General features: G+C 36.0%; 2 protein-coding genes across 2 annotated transcripts in view; one reads left to right on the top strand and one right to left on the bottom strand.

Annotated features, from left to right (window-relative positions):
* LOC127627701 (protein Shroom3-like) overlaps positions 1-10,542 on the top strand; it is a 56,487-nt gene extending 45,945 nt beyond the window's left edge. Inside the window, exons 7-9 of the mRNA XM_052104204.1 lie at positions 219-342; positions 3,701-3,973; positions 5,562-10,542. Coding sequence (XP_051960164.1) covers positions 219-342; positions 3,701-3,973; positions 5,562-5,813 — 649 coding nt within the window. The 3' untranslated portion in view covers positions 5,814-10,542. The remainder of the gene's footprint in view (positions 1-218; positions 343-3,700; positions 3,974-5,561) is intronic.
* On the bottom strand, positions 3,817-17,514 carry LOC127627702 (ankyrin repeat domain-containing protein SOWAHB-like). Its single transcript, XM_052104205.1, has 2 exons — positions 14,557-17,514; positions 3,817-3,941 (listed from the first exon to the last, which is right to left on the bottom strand). Exon 1 carries the CDS (start codon positions 17,441-17,443, stop codon positions 16,085-16,087), a length of 1,359 nt encoding a protein of 452 aa, XP_051960165.1. The 5' UTR covers positions 17,444-17,514; the 3' UTR covers positions 3,817-3,941; positions 14,557-16,084.
* Positions 17,515-17,968: the final 454 nt, after the last annotated feature.

The following is a 17,968-nucleotide window of genomic DNA, read 5'->3' as shown; positions in this document are numbered from 1 at the left end:
ACACTGATGATTAAAGTAATGTTTATGTAATGTACTGTGTTTAATATAAAGATGTGTGATGTTGTAACTCAATAACTACCTATATTTCTCAAAATATCCCTTGCAAAAAACACTAAAAACACTTTTGTTAGAACACATTTTTTGTAAAGAATTACCCCTAGTTTAAGGGCTGTAATTTGTATTTGCGCTGCAAGTTAATTTTGTGTGGTTTTTTTAAGCACTGAGATGCCAGAGGATGACAAACCAGTGAACCCTCTCTCATCTCTGAAAGATGACGCTGCTCTCTCAAACAGCCAAAAAGACAAACTGTGCAACACCGAAATAGACATCATAGAAAAGAAGGTACTCCTAGTACTGGAACATACAATAAGTTTCATTACACTCCAGAATCTTTTGCATACAGCATACAGTATCTATTGATCTTGATAAATGGGTTAAAAACATCTGTTTATTCAGATCTATAAAGTTATACAAAATAAAAATGCAATTCACACAAAATAATAGCTTGAAAAGACCTCTATTATGATGGTTTTTTTTCAGGGTGTTTAAAGTAAAAAGAAAAGTGGTGTAACCATCCAGAGAAAGTAAAAAAACTTAATAAACTTTTAATAAATGCTGAAATTCTTAAAGGGATAGTTCACCCAAAAAGGAAAATTCAGACATTGTTTACTCACACCTGTGTTGTCATAACTCTATATGATTTTCTTTCTTTTTCTTAACACAAAGAGAGAAATTGTGAAAAAATGTTGTGCTCAGTGATGTGATACAATGGCAGTTTATGGTGACATGCATCAAAATAATGCAAAAGTATAATTCAGAAGTCTAATCAATTATTCCATGAGACTCATGATTGTAATGAAATCTTACGATAAGGTTTGGTTAGAAACAATCCATCACAGCGGGTTAGGATAAAAACTCTTATTACTGTAGAAAATATTCCTTTTATCACGTGTCGTTTGTCATCATGTTAGAACCCTGTGTGGCTGTGGCTGCCTGTAGCCTCCTCTATGTTTCTGGTTGATTTATGAGTACTCCATTAAAAAAAATAAGGCTGGGCATAGAAATACATAAATTCTTTGACTACAAACTCTTCAGACATGTTTAGTAAGTTCTATTATCTGTTTTGTGTGCAGCTGTGTTGTGTTCTGTTGATACCATCACTGTAGAGGACCTGTTTTTAGATAAACAGAACAAGTTTTCACTTGAATGCCCCAGTGTTGTGAGGGCACTGCGTGAACTCTTGCTATTGTGCCCTATCATGAAAACGTTCACACAGGAGATCAATAGTCATTGAACATTTTCACTAAAATAATACATTAGATTTCTGTTTGTTTCGCACCATACCTTATCATATTCTTTCATAACAATCACGAGTCTCCCTGAATAATTTATTAGACTTCTGAATTATACTTTTGTGTTCTTTTGAAGCTTGAAGAGGTGTTCACCACAAACTGCCAAACACAACATTTTTTCACAATTTCTCCCTTTGTGTTAAGAAAAAGAAAGTCATATGGAGATATAACAACACAGGGGTGAGTAAATGACTGAATTTTCATTTTAAGGTGAACTAATCATTTAAAAATAGAAATAAATGTTGGCATAAGTAGTTTGGAAAAATATAAAATTACTATTTCTCAAAAAGTAAGCAGTGAAAATTTTGTTTTATAATATTAATAATATTTGAAAATCTTTTGTCCACTAAATCAAAGTCAGGTGGTGTAACCAACATGCAGCTAAGACGTTCTGTTGTCATGTGACCACAAATACAAACAAATACAAAAATATTTGATATTTTTATGAAAAGGCTTATTTTGTTAGGTCAATTGGAGTAACCCAAGAAAACGTATTGATATTCATGATTCAAAAATTCTCGATATTTAAAAAGAAAATACATTGAAAAATATGTTTGATTCAGTTTGGGTTAGGGTTCCAGGTGCAAGGAAAGTGTTTTAATAATCTTTTACTTGATGGTTATACCACTTGATATTTTTTTTTAATTCATTAAATTTCATTTTTGTAGAAAATGTTATAAATGTTTTTCAGAAATGTATTAAACCAATATAGACACACACATTATTTTTCTACAAACTTAACATGATTTAAACTAGATTTTTAAACTTGTTTTTTTTTTTTTTTTCATCTCGGGCAACCTTATTTGTCAATGTCTCTAATAAAAAATAAACATACAGTAGTGGCCACAAATATTGGCACCTTTGGTAAATTTGAGCAAAGAAGTCTGCATCGTTTATGCTTTTGATGTTTCATTAAAAAAAAAATCACAAAAATTGAACATTTGATTGAAGAAAAACAATTGAAAGAGGGGAAATATCTCATTATTATATAAATATTTTTTTCAAAAAAACATTGGCCATAATTATTGGCACCCTTTTATTCAAAACTTTTTGCAACCTCCCTTTGCCAAGATAACAGATCTGAGTCTTCTCTTATAATGCCTAATGAGGGTGGAGAACACCTGGCAAAGGATCCGAGAACATTCCTCCATACAGAATCTCTCTTCTTCAAATTCTGAAGTCCAAGCTGGTAGACTCTCTTCTTCAGTTCACCCCACACATTTCTATGGGGTTCAGGTCAGGGGAATGGGATGGCCATGGCAGAACCTTGATTTTGTGGCCAGTGAACCATTTTTGTGTTGATTGTGATGTTTTTGTTTTGGATCATTGTCCTACTGGAAGATCCAACCACGGCCCATTGTAAGCTTTCTGGCAGAGGCAACCAGGTTTAGATTTTCTATCTGTTGGTATTTGATAGAGTCCATGATGCCATGTATCCAAACAAGATGTCCAGGACCTCTGGCAGAAAAACAGCAGCACAACATTAAAGATCCAGCACCACATTTAACCGTGGGCATTGGGCACTTCATCATCTCTGTGTGCGCCAAACCCATCTCTGGTGTTTGCTGCCAAAAAGCTTTTTTTGTTTGTTTTATCTAACCAAAAAAACCGGTCGCATTTGAAGTTCCAGTAGTGTCTGGCAAACTGAAGACACTTGAGTTTGTTGTTGGATGAGAGCAGAGGCATTTTTTCTTGAAACTCTCCCAAACAACTTGTGGTGATGTCTGATATTATTTTATGAGATTTTCTGCAATTCTCCAGCTGTGATCCATGGAGGTTATTTGGCTACTTGATCCATCCTCCTCACTATAGACACTTCCTTTTCCAGGCTGATTCTTAAGATCTCCAGCTGATTGGAACTTATTCATTATTGCCCTGATGGTGGAAAAGGGCTTTTTCAATGCTTTGGCTTTGTTCTTATAGCCACTTCCCATTTTGTGAAGCTCGACAACCAACTGTGATGGATGATTAAGGGAATTTGGCCTGTGTGTTACCTCATATTTTTACCCCTGTGAAACATGGCTGAACAATTTCATGTTTCTAGTCACCCAGGTGTACTAAAAAATTAAGATATGAAAGGGATATAAATTCTTTAACTCTAGGGGTGACAATAATTGTGGCCAACATGTTTTGGAGAAAAATATTTAATTAATAATGATATATTTTCAATTGTTTTACTTCAATTAAAGGTTCAATTTTTGTGAATTCTTTGAATGCGTGATCAAAAGGATAAACAATAAAGACATATTTTTCACAACCTTCTTTGCTCATATTTACCAAGGGTGCCAATATTTTTGGCCACTACTGTATCTTTAATATTTGTCATCTATGCATCTTCTCACATATAGAGACAGCTAATAGCACATATAGAAGAGCGTTTGAAGTCTCTTGAGGAGGTCAGCTCCACCTTGCAGGACGAGGAGAAGGAGAACGTGGCACGTGGCAATGCTATGGAGACTCTGGTGCGAGAGAGCTGTGTCTCCGCTGAGCAAGAGCGCTACACACAGTTTATAGGAGACCTGGAGCGGGTGGTCAGTCTACTGCTGTGTCTGTCAGCACGCCTCGCCCGAGTGCAGAACGCCCTCAGAACTGTGGACGACAACATGGACACGGAGGAGAAAGTGAGTTATGGGATACACTCGGTGTTAATACTATACACCAAAACTAAAATGAAAAATACAAATAAGAAAATGTGGGGGACTATTGTAAGAACTGAAACTAAGCAAAAATTTATTTCTTTGGTTTGATGATTAACTAAAATTAAAAATTACTTTAAATAATTTTTATTTTCAGTTTTCGATATATTGTATTTTACAAAATGTAAAACCTTGTGTAATTTCTGCACCAGTAGTGTCACCAAACAGAATTGCATTAAAACAACAATAAAATAAAAAATGTTTTTAATTCAAATGATTTACTCTGAAAAGTTTTTAGAAATCACAGAACAGAATGAGGAATAAACATTGTCTTATTGTCGGATTATGTACATGTGTTAACTCTAAACATCTTTAAATATCTCCGTTAACATGTTAACTAACAGCCCTTAAAAATAATAATAATTACACTATCAATCTTATTACACATTTAACATTCTAATAGGTATTCTATAGATGCATTTTTACATTTATTGTAATATATATTTATAATATAACATACTAGATATGTGAAAAATATAACAAATATATATATAAAACAAACCAATAAATAATATACAAACAAATATTATATATATATATATATATATATATATATATATATATATATATATATATAATATATTTCTATAGTATAATAAAAAATAGATAACTAAACATAACATTCTAATATTTGCCTGATAGATATGTGTTACTGATGCTGTTTGACAAACCCATCCTCAACTGAGTGATAACGCCAAACCTTCAGAGCCATAAATTAAGTGAGTCAGTGAGTTGTGTCAGTTAAGGTGTGTCTTTGTTTAAATATCTAGTGTTAAAACTAGGAGGGGTCCCATTGGGTTAACATTCTTGTGAGTATAAACACACTTAAGGTTACGTGTGTGTGGGAAAAAAAACATGCTTTATATGTTCTTTTTTTAGAAACCGCTTTGATGATCGAAAATAAAGTCTCTCATCATCATGTTCTCGACCGCTATGATCAGCAGTTGCTGTTGCTGGTATCAATGCTGCGTGACCGAAACTGCCCTTTGGTCTGGAAGGCTTTTGCAATTGCACTGCCCTCTTGTGACAAATATTTCAACACCATGAATGTCCAAATATTACACTGCACTTTGAGTTGATTTTTATTAACTTAACTTGGAAACTTTTAATCAGGCTTTTTTATACTTTTCAAATGCCTTTTATATATAGATGTTACTGTTTTAGCCGTGACCCAGACTGTCAGTATTAAAATATGAAAACCCATTATAAAAATACTAATTATAATATGTTGAAACTGTGACAGTCTGATCAAGGAGTAAATTAAAACATAACTGTTTCAATATTTAGTCATATAAATTATTTCTATCAATTCTTTCAAAAATTACAACTAATCAAAAGTTACCTAACTTCTTAAAAGAGTAGACAGAAGTGTCAATAAAGAGTGTGCATGTTTGAGCTTAAATGTGACGTTTGAAGAAAAAAAGAGAAATTTAAGGTAAATATTACTCTTAGTCTTAACCACATTTGTGACATATCAACAAATTTACTACATACTACTCTGCTCAATCCACAGCAATCGCTGGACAACCGCCATCGTCTGCTGTGCAAACAGAGAGATGACGCCAAAGACTTAAAGGACAACCTGCACCGAAGGGAGCACCTGGTGTCCACCTTCCTCTCCAAACAGCTGACGGACACACAGCTCCAGGAGTACCGACGCTTCATCCAGACCAAGGCCTCCCTGCTCATTCGGCAAAAAGACTTGGACGAGAAGCAGCGTCTTGGAGAGGAACAGCTCGAGGCTTTGCTTAACAGTATACCGTGATGAAAGGTCTCTATCCTGTGAGATCAGAACCTCCAGAGACTCTATGAAATACAGATCTCCCAAGAAGTGTCCCATGGGCATAACACTGGCTAAAGAGATGGGTCTGAACGTGCCTTTCAAACATGACCATTTGTTTCCCTGAGACTGTAATAACTTTGAAACTCTTTGTTTGATGGTTAAGATGACTTGCCATGGAAACCTTTAAATGAATAGTTCACCCAAAATACATATTCTGTCATTATTTATTTACAGTTTGAAACCCATATGACTGTCTGTCTTCTGTGCAAAAGGAGAAATTTTGAGGAATGTACTCATCGCTCTTTTCCATACAGTTACATTGAATATGGACTGGAGATTTCATGCTTCAAAAAGGAAGCAAAAGCATCAGAACAGTGGTTAACGTGACTTATGCATTATAGATCAAGTCTTCTGAAGCCATATGACAGCTTTGGATGAGAAACAGACTGAACTTTACGTTGTTATTCACTAATAATCATGCCCTCCAGTGAGATGAACTCAAGAACCAGATCAGTCCAGTTCATGAATGATCATCGTTGTGAACTGGATCACCTGATTCATTGAAAAGAGCCTAAAGAACGATTTGGAGATCACTACATCTCTTATGAACTCTCATAAAAGTCAAACATGTTTGAAACAATATGAGGGTGAGTAAGTGACATCACAATTTTTTGGGAGAGCGAACTGTCCCTTTAAGAGCAAAGAAATGGTTTATTATGGGATTAAAGTAGATGAACTAGGAATATGCCATTTTTGGTATTTGTGTTTGTTTTCATTTCATACTCGCAGAGCACTAAAATGACGACCAAAAAGGAAGAAAAAGCACTTTTGATACTAATCTGCACAAATTTATTAGGAACATCAAAACAATATTGTAATCCATCCCAAGTGTTTATTCTTACTGATTTCAGGTTTTAATTCTTGTGACACTTGATGCTTCATCTGTCGTAGTGTAGCTTTTCATCCATGATTTCATGTGACACTATCATGTTGAATGTATTTAATGATAAAGTACCATAAAATAATTGTGTTCTGTTCTTAAGATTCTCTTTTAAATTTGTTTTGTGTTGGATATTTAAAATGATTGGGGTGTATCATACATTTTATTTAACTGCCATCATTGCACATTTGTGTACTGAGATTCTGAATCAACAGCAAAGCGAACATGTTTTTTTTGTACTAATCACAGTACTTATGCTGTATGGACAAGTTACTAACACACCAATGTTATTTGAACATACGTTAACACGCTGACAGCAAAAACTGACAAATGTTGGAGCAGCTTGTGCAGTGTCTGGTAGTAGCAGATTACATGTAATCTGGATTAGATAATGTTACAACAGTCAAGTACTTGTAATCAGTTTGCATTTAAAAATGTGGGTAACCAGATTACTGTTAATGTTTTATGGATTACATGATTACATTTTATTACATTACAAATAAACCAGCAGCAATAATTAGTGCGTTATTTACTTATACAAATATATACGTGTAAATGTTACGTTCAAATGCATATGACTAGCAAGTTGTGGTTTTATTTCATGTTTAATAAGTGTTATAATACATTTGGAACTGAATACATTTAAAATTAGTGATAAGATTATCAAAACATGAGTAATCCAATAGATATCAGATTAGATTACCCAAAAAGTCCATTTAAATTACGGATTACAATTTTAGTCATGTAATTAATTACTGGTACTATAAGCTTAGTACCAGATTACATTTCAGTAGTAATACACCCAACACTGAATTTGTGCTATTTGCAACATTTTAAAAATGTTTTAAGCTAAAACCAAACATTTATTTTCAAGCAATAAGCCACAAGATGCGAAGCAGAGTACCTAAAACCCCCATTAACCGTGGTAAAATCACTGTAACACACTCATTAAAGTGCCTTATTGCTTGTATAAAACTGTGGCAACAGCAATATACAAAAAGACACCAATGCTCAATAATATTATTATTATTAATAATATACTTTTATTATTATAAATAATTGGAAAACAACTCCTAATTGTAGGTTGCTTATGGCTAAGTGCAGTAATACAATAACCGTCAAATGTTTGGACACAATTCACTTAATTTATGTTTCTCATGTTCCTGAAAAGGAAAAACCTTTTGATCTGAAGGTTTATGCTTTAATACTTGAAATTAGTTCTGTAGATAAATGTCCATTTTGCCTTTGTATGAATTTCATTACAAAATAAAAATTAAGACTAAAAATACTATGTATTATAAACTCAGGACCAGATTATTATGTACACCTGTACATCTACTTATTCATGCGATTATCTAATCAGCCAATCATGTGGCAGCAGTGTAATCATAATATCTTGCAGATACGGTTCAGGAGCTTCAGTTAACATGAACCATCAGAATGGGGAAAATGTGATCTTAGTGATTTCAACCGTGGCATGATTGTTGGTGTCAGATGGGCTGGTTTGAGTATTTCTGTAACTGCTGATCTCCTGGGATTTTCACACACAACTGTCTCTAAAATTTACTCAGAATGGTGCCGAAAACAAAGCGAAAACAAGACAAGTTCTGCGTATGGAAATGCCTTGTTGTTGATGAGAGGTCAACAGAGGATGGCCAGACAGGCCATGTCTGGCCAGACCAGAAAGGTTCTAGATGACAAAAATGCTACGGTAACTCAGATAACCGCTCTGTACAATTGTAGTGAGCAGAATATCATCTCAGAATGCACAACACATCAAACCTTAAGGTGAATGGGCTACAACAGCAGAAGACCACGTTCGGTTTAATTTCTGTCAGCCAAGAACAGACAGTTGAGGCTGCAGTGGGCACAGGCTCACCAAAACTGGACAGTTGAAGACTGGAAAAACATTACCTGGTCTGATAAATTTGAGGGACACAGATGGTAGGTCCACTGCAGCCTCAGCTTTCTGTTCTTTGCATTGATGAATACTTGGTGAAATTTTTTGTGTCATGGCACTCATCTCGCATAGTTTCCCATGAAATTAGACTCAAATAATTATCTAAGGACAAAGATTTTTTTACTCTAGCCATCACTGGATAATATAATGTGTATATGCATCTTTCATATAGCCTACAAAATGTATTTTCAGTTACAAGACTTTTTGTGGTTTGGCAGCTTGAACAAAAGACCTGTTCAATGTCTGGTTCAACCTCTGTCAATACAGAGAAATTGCTCAATAAATGTCACCATTTCTAATCTTAACTTTGCAGTTTCATACACTAACCTACAAACTCATTAAAGTCACTTTGTTCATTCTTGAAGAAGTACAAAACCTTTGTAACTTTGAACTGCCGTCTGCTGCACCGCATTGATGCATCCTGTGTGTGATATCTGTGCCTTTCCTACAAGAGAACGGACTTAAATTATATATCACCCTCCCAATGCTATTACATCAGACTGTTAAACAAAAGCCCCACTAAGTGAATTGGAAAGCACACGAATTAGGCTTCTAATTTAAATGTCAACAGATGTTAATATATTGATGTCTAAAAAGTATTTTGTTAAAATAACGTGCCGATCAATAATCAATTAATCAATATTTTATGATATCCCTAGTTAATAGTAATAATAAACATTGTGTAAGTGTGTCCAAACTTTTATCTGGTAGTGTATATATTGTGTCCATTTATCAGCATTCCAACTATCCAAAAGTTTCTTTGCACAGTCATGATTCACGAGTCAACACTAATCCACTCATCTTTTGTCACTCAGATGAGTCAAAATGAGATGAGAACCGGGAGTAATATAATCCTAGCAGGACTATACTCTTATTTCGCTATAGCAATGACTGCGTTTGCAGTCGCTACCTTGTCGTGAACCACTCTGAATACTTTGCAAATCAGACTGAACGATTTGGTCGCAACAGTAGCAGTACACTTATACAAACCGTTCGAAAGAACCAAATATTTAGCAGAAATTAGTCATATTTTCCATCACTAGTCTAAAATTATTTTACCTCCCAAACCTTAAATTGTATTGACACATACAATGCGTTTCAAAATATATTCAATAGGCTACTGTGTAAAAATTGGCTAGAAAATGAACTCTTAGAAATGTTTTCTCTCACATTTTCTTAACTTTTCTTGGGGAATGTATCGACATTTGCTATTTTCGTTCGGTTAAACAAACCAAAGTTTGCTTGGCCTTTGAACAGAGAAAGGCTATGCATTTTCTGTCAAGGGTCCGTGTTTTCATGGCCTTCAAATTTTCATTGTCCACAGAAACGGCACCCTACAACAACATGGACACATTCTTTAGAAGTGTCAGAAGCTATTTCCTGTTGTTGTATACAAGTCCACCACCATTTCCTTTTCATCTGGCATTGAGCAATCAGATGTGTTGATGTGTCAGAGATGCTGGAAGTAGCTTATGAAATGGTTGTGTGTGAGACTTTTTGCAATGTTTGAAATCCATCCATCACATTCACTCACTGTCAATAAGAGCGTTTGTACCATACATAGTGTGCTGTGAATGTCTGTCGTTGTGTGGACTGTTTTGCTTTGCTTCCCTCTTGTGGTTGTGCTGTGTATTATTTGCCTTGGCTCTTTCCAGTGCATTTGTTAAGTGGAATGCATATTCCCATTACTTTGTTATCATGTAAATAAAGTAACGATATTTCCTGTGCACTTTAAATTTGTTTTCATTAGAACTGTTAAGATTTAACTCTGTTTAATAAGGTCTTTGTACACTTATGCGAGGAGTCCACAGACTTGTGTGGAGAACAAACTATATTTAATATTGAATAACAGGTTCTCAAATGTTGTTTAATGATTTGATCATGATTAGGATAAATAATCTATACAGGTAAGTTGCACGAAAACTGTCAAGAAATGTCCAAGTCATATTTCAGCTCACAATAAAAGAAAATGAAGCCTATTTTTAAAACCATCAGGGTCTTTTGGCTTTATGACATAATTTTTTGTGACATTTAAGCACAGATTTAAAGTAAATTTTTGCTGTGCAACTGTGAGTCAATAGTAGTATTTTTTGTACTGTCTTTAATTTATGCTGATTTTAATAATAAAAATATAGTGTCAGGACATGATGATAATGGGAATGAGAGTTGTTTTGGAAAACAACGAGAGTTTGTGGGAAAATATGCTTAATTGACCCTTCACTAAGACCCACTTTCAACACGTTTCTGACCAATCCTATATAGCAACTGTTGCTGTCTGCCATTTCTCTGACAAGCATTTGCTTTTTCCAACAAGAGTCTATGGGAGAAATGTGTTTTTTGTTGCTGGGTCACCTGTAATAGTGACATGAGTTATTTAGAGAGGATATACTGTGTTTTGTCGTGTTTTTTTGTTTGTTTGTTTATTGGTCTTTAAATACATCTTGCGATTCAAAGCCCTGATTTTCAAATGAATGTTCAACATCAGCAAGGACACCTATATTTGCTCCAATGTAAATTTTCCAAAGCTAAAAACTTAACCTTAAATTGATTCAGGTCTTAGTAAATGTGATAGTAAATAAATTGTTCACAGCATCATAGTGAGTGTGTTATGAGATGTACACTGATGTTATCAGGTATGTAATCGTCATCAAATTATGTTTTCCTCTTTTCAAGTGATTCTGATTGAAGACCATGACAGTCTTCACAGTTTTCAACCAAATTATTGTGTACAATTTACTTAACAAAAAATAAAAAAATCAGATGAATATGACATGATATGCTATGCTATGTCACTTCATTCCAACCCACTTAAGAATATTATACATTTCGTTTATGAGAATATTTTGCCAAAAACAGCGTCGTTCATGGCAATCTCCCATTCATTACGGGTGAGCTCTGCAAAGCTCGTCAGAGCAAGCAACAGTAACCACAGGGGGTGGAGCTTAGCGAATGGTCAATTAATTAATTTCTAAGAGTTAATTTGTGGCATATTGAAAATAAGTAAATATATAAATACCATAACAATATTTAGACTCATTGCACGTTTCTTTTAAAAAAAAAAATGCAGTTAAAGTAAGTGTTACAGGTAAAGGATAGGCAAGGAGGAGGCGGGAACAGGCTGAACAGTCAATGTAAAGTTAAATATCAAAGTCAGCACGCACGCACGCACGCACGCACGCACGCACGCACGCACGCACGCAGCGCGCGCGTGTGTCTCGCTCGAACTGGCTCCGCTTTATCTGACTCTCCCGCTGATCATCTGATTCAGCGCCGGCCGTGCACCATCACGGCCCGGCCACGCCCTCATCCTCGTCACAGTTAGGCACTTGCCATAATGTTTTGTCAGCGGAATGATCCAAAAAAAATTTAAACAACCACCATTGAAGAGACTGTACGTCATTCCCATCAACAATCAAAGATGCCGCTGCTTTTAATAATGGTGCATCCAAGTAATGTCGAAATTATTGTATTTACGAGTTAAGCACATGAACGGCACCACAAAGTCATAACTTGCTTCTGCTGGTGCGCTCAAGTCCTCCTAGGAAGGAATACGATGTGATGTGCTCAAGTGATTTTACTCGGAAAGAACCGACCCTGTTTTGCAATTTCATATATCTTACTAGCATAGGCCTATTCAAATGCGTGTCATAATTAACATTTGTGGTGGCAATGGCATTCATGTGCGCTTAACTCGTAAATACCATCTTTCCAACATGACTCGAATGCACCATTTGAGCCCTGACTTCCGGAGTTGGGGTGATTTAATAATCATGGTGTAAACGAATTGTTATTGGGAACATGGTTTTACTTGAGGACTTTGACTGTGCACATTAGTTTGTAAGTTTTTTTTCTTCTTCTTCTTTTCTGTTAAAAATAACTTGTTAGAAAATAAGACTCATTTAGCTGGTTATGTAGTGACAAGCGTTTGCAACAAAACCCCACCCTTCCCCAAAATGGCCCATCCTTATATGTGGCCGCACTAGAGTGATTACATAGATTGGCTGTGTCTCGTTTGGAAGGATGTGTCCTCCGGAGGTCGCATGTCTCGGACGCATAGCCTATGTCATCGAGACTGTCTCGTTTCAGAAAAGCGAGTAGGACACTCCGAATGCGACCCTCTTTCACGGGAATTCGGAGGATGCATGAGGTATATCCTTCGTGGGTACTCAAAACCCACAATTCTTTGCATCAACGGAAATGTCTAAAAAAAACAAGTAGGTACGCCTATGTGCCCGTAAATATGATGTTCAAATGCAAGTAGGCTAATGTTAATTCCCAAGTTGAAGTACCTCAGTAGATGAGTGTAGAGTATATAATATGTATAAATATATTAATATATCATTAAAGTAATTAAAATTAAAGTCATAAAGTATCATCATGACGAAGTAAAGCCGGTAATTAAGTGAACAACATACATTCCTTTAATGGTTACATTTCTTTTAATTCCATATCATCTCGTTTTTTTATTTGCCTATTATTATTAATAAACATAGTCTATGTTCTCTTCGCCAAATATTAGGGAGAGACTGCTGATCTTTTATTAAAAAGACATGACAGAAAAGGTCAAAATCATGCAAAACAGTGTCTTAAGGCATCTTCCCCAACTAATGAAGTCAGAGGCCGAAACATGTGCTGTGTCTCAAGGGCACAGAGTAAGAGCTGACAAGGAACATTGCATCATGGAAACAATAAGAGACACAGCCGTAAGCAGACTGCTCACTTTAGATCTGGTCAGTCCAGATGGTTTAATTTGGCTTGAACACACCCAGCACTAGTTTCATACCTGCATCTTAATCAGTTTGAGCATAAACTGCTGATCTTAGGTCCGCATTTAAAAAGTTAAATTACCATACGAATCACGTAGTGTCAGCAATACTAACCACATCTATTTGTGGTTGAACCAGCTCACATGCAGCAAATTCAAAGACACCAATCACATATTACAAGCCCAAGCCTGTTTCTCTCACACACACTGGTCTCAAAGATGAATCTATTCAAAACACTTTGTATTCATCGTCTGGTTTTAGGGAGGCTACAGTTTAATAAAAATCACTGATACATTCAAATATGAGGTTTGAAAGGGATAGTTCTTCATGTTCTTCCAGTTTGACAAACTCTTTTGTGTTTTATAGAAGAGAGACAGTCATGGGTTTAACCAAGGTCGGGGGTGTTGTAGTATAGGGCTGGGCGATATGGATTTTGGCTAGTATACACATATAAAAGGGTATACTAGCCAAAAGTTTGGAATAATGTACAGATTTAGCTGTTTTGGAAGGAAATTTGTACTTTAATTCACCAAAGTGGCATTCAACTGATCACAAATTATAGTCAGGACATCACTGTTTGAAAAAATATTTTTTTATCAAACCTAGACAGGCCTCATTTCCAGCAGCCATCACTCCAACACCTTATCCTTGAGTAATCATGCTAAATTGATCATTTGATACTAGAAAATCACTTGCTATTATATCCAACACCGTTTAAATCTATTTGGTTTGTTAAACGAAGCTTAACATTGTCTTTGTGTTTGTTTTTGAGTTGCCACAATATGCAATAGACTGGCATATCAATATTAGGACAAAAATTGCAAAAAAGAAACATCTTTCTCTAGAAACTCATCAGCCAATCATTGTTTTGAGGAATGAAGGGAATACAATGATTGAAATTGTCAAAAACCTGAAGATTTCAGTCAAAGGTGTACACTACAGTCTTCAAAGACAAAGCACAACTGGCTCTAACAAGGACAGAAAGAGATGTGGAAGACCAGATGTACAACTAAACAAGAGGATAAGTACATCAGAGTCTCTAGTTTGAGAAATAGATACCTCACATGTCCTCAGCTGACAGCTTCATTGAATTCTACACGCTCAACACCAGTTTCATGTACAACAATAAAGAGAAGACTCAGGGGTGCAGGCCTTATGGGAAGAATTGCAAAGAAAAAGACACTTCTGAAAAAGAAAAACAAAAAGAAAATGTTAGAGTGGACAAAGAAACAGATATTGGACAACAACTCATTATTCCCATGTCGTAGCTGTCTAGTCACTCCAGCAGGGACTTCTCGTTTGGATATTATATCTTTCCACTTTTACTCATTTTGTTGGACTGTCTGGTGGATCACACTCCTATTTATCAATACCATGCCAGCATCGGTACCACTGATAACCATTGCATGACACAGTGTTAATGGTTATCAACATGGCAGCGTCCATGAGGAGGCGACCCGCTCCATATAAATTTAAACAGCTTTTATAGGGTTTCTGATATGACTCCAGAATGGAAATTATAATGAAACTGCATCAGGGTTTTGCTCAGCAATAAAAAAACAAAATATCAAGTATGAAAACATTAAAGTGCTTATAAATAGATTAAAAAAAAGTTACACCACATGACATTTAAATACTTTAAATGTGAAAGAATTACTTGTACCCAAAAAAAAAAAAAATGCATATATAAATGAACAAATGCAAAAATCACATAATTGACCCATATACAGTACATTTATGATAAATAGTAAAATAGATCAGTAATACATGATGCAAACACATGTATGTAAATGAACAAGATAAAAACCAAAGGCTGTATGAATTAAGATTATCAATTTTGAGCATCTACAGAAACGTTCAGATCAAATCAGTTCAGGTCATGTAATAAAGATTCTTTTCACACTACATTCCTTCGAAACATTCCTGACGCTTAAACAGACAATTAAAACAAGTTTGGCCACTCCCAAAGAGTTATGCTCCAACATTGAGAAACAGCACTCATACTTTAACGTTTGCTAAATGTATAATCCTTTTCAATAATCTCATGATTTTCAATCATCCATAATTACTCTCAGAACTATAGCTCTGTTTACATGGGAAAGTAGTAAGAAAATGATATAAGACTATTATGTCTTCCAGATATATGTCTTCCAGATGTAAACACACATCAAATAGACATCTGGGTGATGTATGTGTGCTATGTAATCTTTTGAATGTCACCATTTATTTAGAATCACACATAAGGCCGATTCATAGATACAGTCTCTGATTCAGTCATTCATTTCTGCATTTAATACATTAGCTAACAATTTTCAGTCCCCAGAACGTTCTGGGAACATTCGTTTTTGTTCCCAGAATTTAAATTTCTAAAACGTTTTTTTTTACAGAAATGGAACATTTCTTGTAGGTTTGGGGAACATTGCCCTAATGTTCTCCTAACCTCTGTAACCCAAGTTAAAAATATCACACATAATAGGGATGATTAAAATAATATGTAAGATTTGCTTGAACGTGTATTTTGTTTATATACCTATACTGAAAACTGAGCATTGATTTTGCGTTTCCCAAACAGGTTACCATAAGAAAATTAGTGAAACACATCCGATAGCCTCTGTTTGTGTGGCATGGGCTCATCCTCTCTGGACTCTTCAGTCACGGAGATGAACGGCACTCTGGACTTCTTCTTCTTGAGACCCACCAGGAGGGGCTGCTGGAAGAGGTGGCTTATTGTGTGTTTTTGTGGGTCGTTGTCCTCCCGAACCTGACGCAACTCCCGGTTGATGGCTTTTGGTTCCCCTAGAAGCTGCCTCAGCTCCTTCGGAACCTCTTTGGGCAGATAGTAGTACGGTTTCTTCCCGTAGTTGTCCCTAAGGTTTCTGTTGGCACCGTATTGGACTAGCGGGTCAATTAAATTAAGTTGACTATGTATAGCAGCGATATGCAGTGGCGTGTAGCCGCCATGTGATTTGGCGTTGACGTCCACCACACGGTCACTTTTCCTCGACAAGTCAACAATTCTGCAGACCATTTCAATGTTTCCACACTTGACAGCCCAGTGTAGGGCCGTGAAACCAGACATGAAGTCCTTCTTCTCTGCAAGCCGAACGTCCATCAGAAGCAGGCCGTACACCTGACTCCATTGACTGGCCGCAGACTTCACGAGCCACTGATGTTCCAGGAAGTCAAGCGGGCACTGGTGCGAGTACTTGGGCTCGTCAGACTGTTTAGGGGTCTTGAAATGTCTTCTCACCTGTGGGGAGCCGTCAACGCTGGCGACACTGTCTGTTGATCGTCCCCACTTACTTTGAGGTGAGGAATGAGGCTCTTGGGTGTAACTGACAGATCCTGAGTGCTCGCTGGAGGTTTTCGTGTTATAATGATGACTGATGTTGGCTGGGGGCATTCGTAAAGGCAGCGCATACGGTTTGTTTGTTCTCACCTCTTTCTTGGCAGGGCACACTGCTTCATGTTTGTCCAAGTCATCAGGGTCAGATTTGAGAGGAACGGTGAAATGTTGAAACAATTTAGATGTTAGGTCCACATTCTTGCTTCTATCTAATGCAACATGTATAGGAGAAGGTCCCACCACGGTGCTGTCTGAAGATTTTGAGGAAGATCTGCTCAAAATGTTCTGCTGTGCATTTTGGAAATCTTCTACTGCATTTGATCCATCTTCTTTATCCTCTTCTTTTGGGGTGTTTTTATCCTCAGAGAATTCTAGCAAATGCAGATAAACTTTCTTTAGGACTAAATACTTGGTGTCTTGGAATTCTTTCACAACTGCAATGTTGTTCACAATCGTCTTGAAAAGATCTCTGTTTTGTTTCTTCTCTGCCGGATCACTGCAATTTAGGGTCCCTTTAAACTTGCTCAGTATATCGGAGTTTTTCACCTTTCCTCCCCCTTCTATTAGCATGTTTAAAATTGCCTCTTGAGTCAAATCCATTTTTTTAAAAACGTCCCAAATACGAACATTTCTCTCGAGCCTCCGTCCTCGAAAAGCACCTGGACTGTCACCACGCCTTACCTGTTTCCCGGAATGTCCACGTGAAACCTTATTTACATAAAATATTCAGGTAAAAAGTGGGTGGAGCCGGCAATGTGTCGTCGGCACAAAATAATCGGTAAAAAAAAAAAAAGGAAAAAAAGAATTGAAATTATTTTCCTGAATAGTGAACCCTAAAATTATTCATTTTATAGTTTAATATATCATTGCCAGGATGAAGCATAACTGGATTAGCAAATTAAGCAGTTTACTTACTAAATACTATCTAATATTAAGTAACAACAACATTACTATAGGCAATCTAACAACACAAATTAACTATTCATTGTTATTATTTGGGTATTGTTATTATTAAAAAGGCTTATTTAAACAGCTTTATCTTTATTCCTAATTTAAATAAAGCATTAAAAGTATATATTTGATCTGTAAGAGTGTATCAGCCCAACCGCATGACCGCATGCCATT

Source organism: Xyrauchen texanus, chromosome 34, assembly GCF_025860055.1.
Source record: "Xyrauchen texanus isolate HMW12.3.18 chromosome 34, RBS_HiC_50CHRs, whole genome shotgun sequence".
Lineage (NCBI taxonomy): Eukaryota > Metazoa > Chordata > Actinopteri > Cypriniformes > Catostomidae > Xyrauchen > Xyrauchen texanus.
This window is presented reverse-complemented; position numbering and strand designations above follow the sequence as displayed.

Coding starts and splice junctions, on each gene's coding strand:
- LOC127627702 (XM_052104205.1), bottom strand. CDS start 17,443: ATGGATTTGACTCAAGAGGCAATTTTAAACATGCTAATAGAAGGGGGA.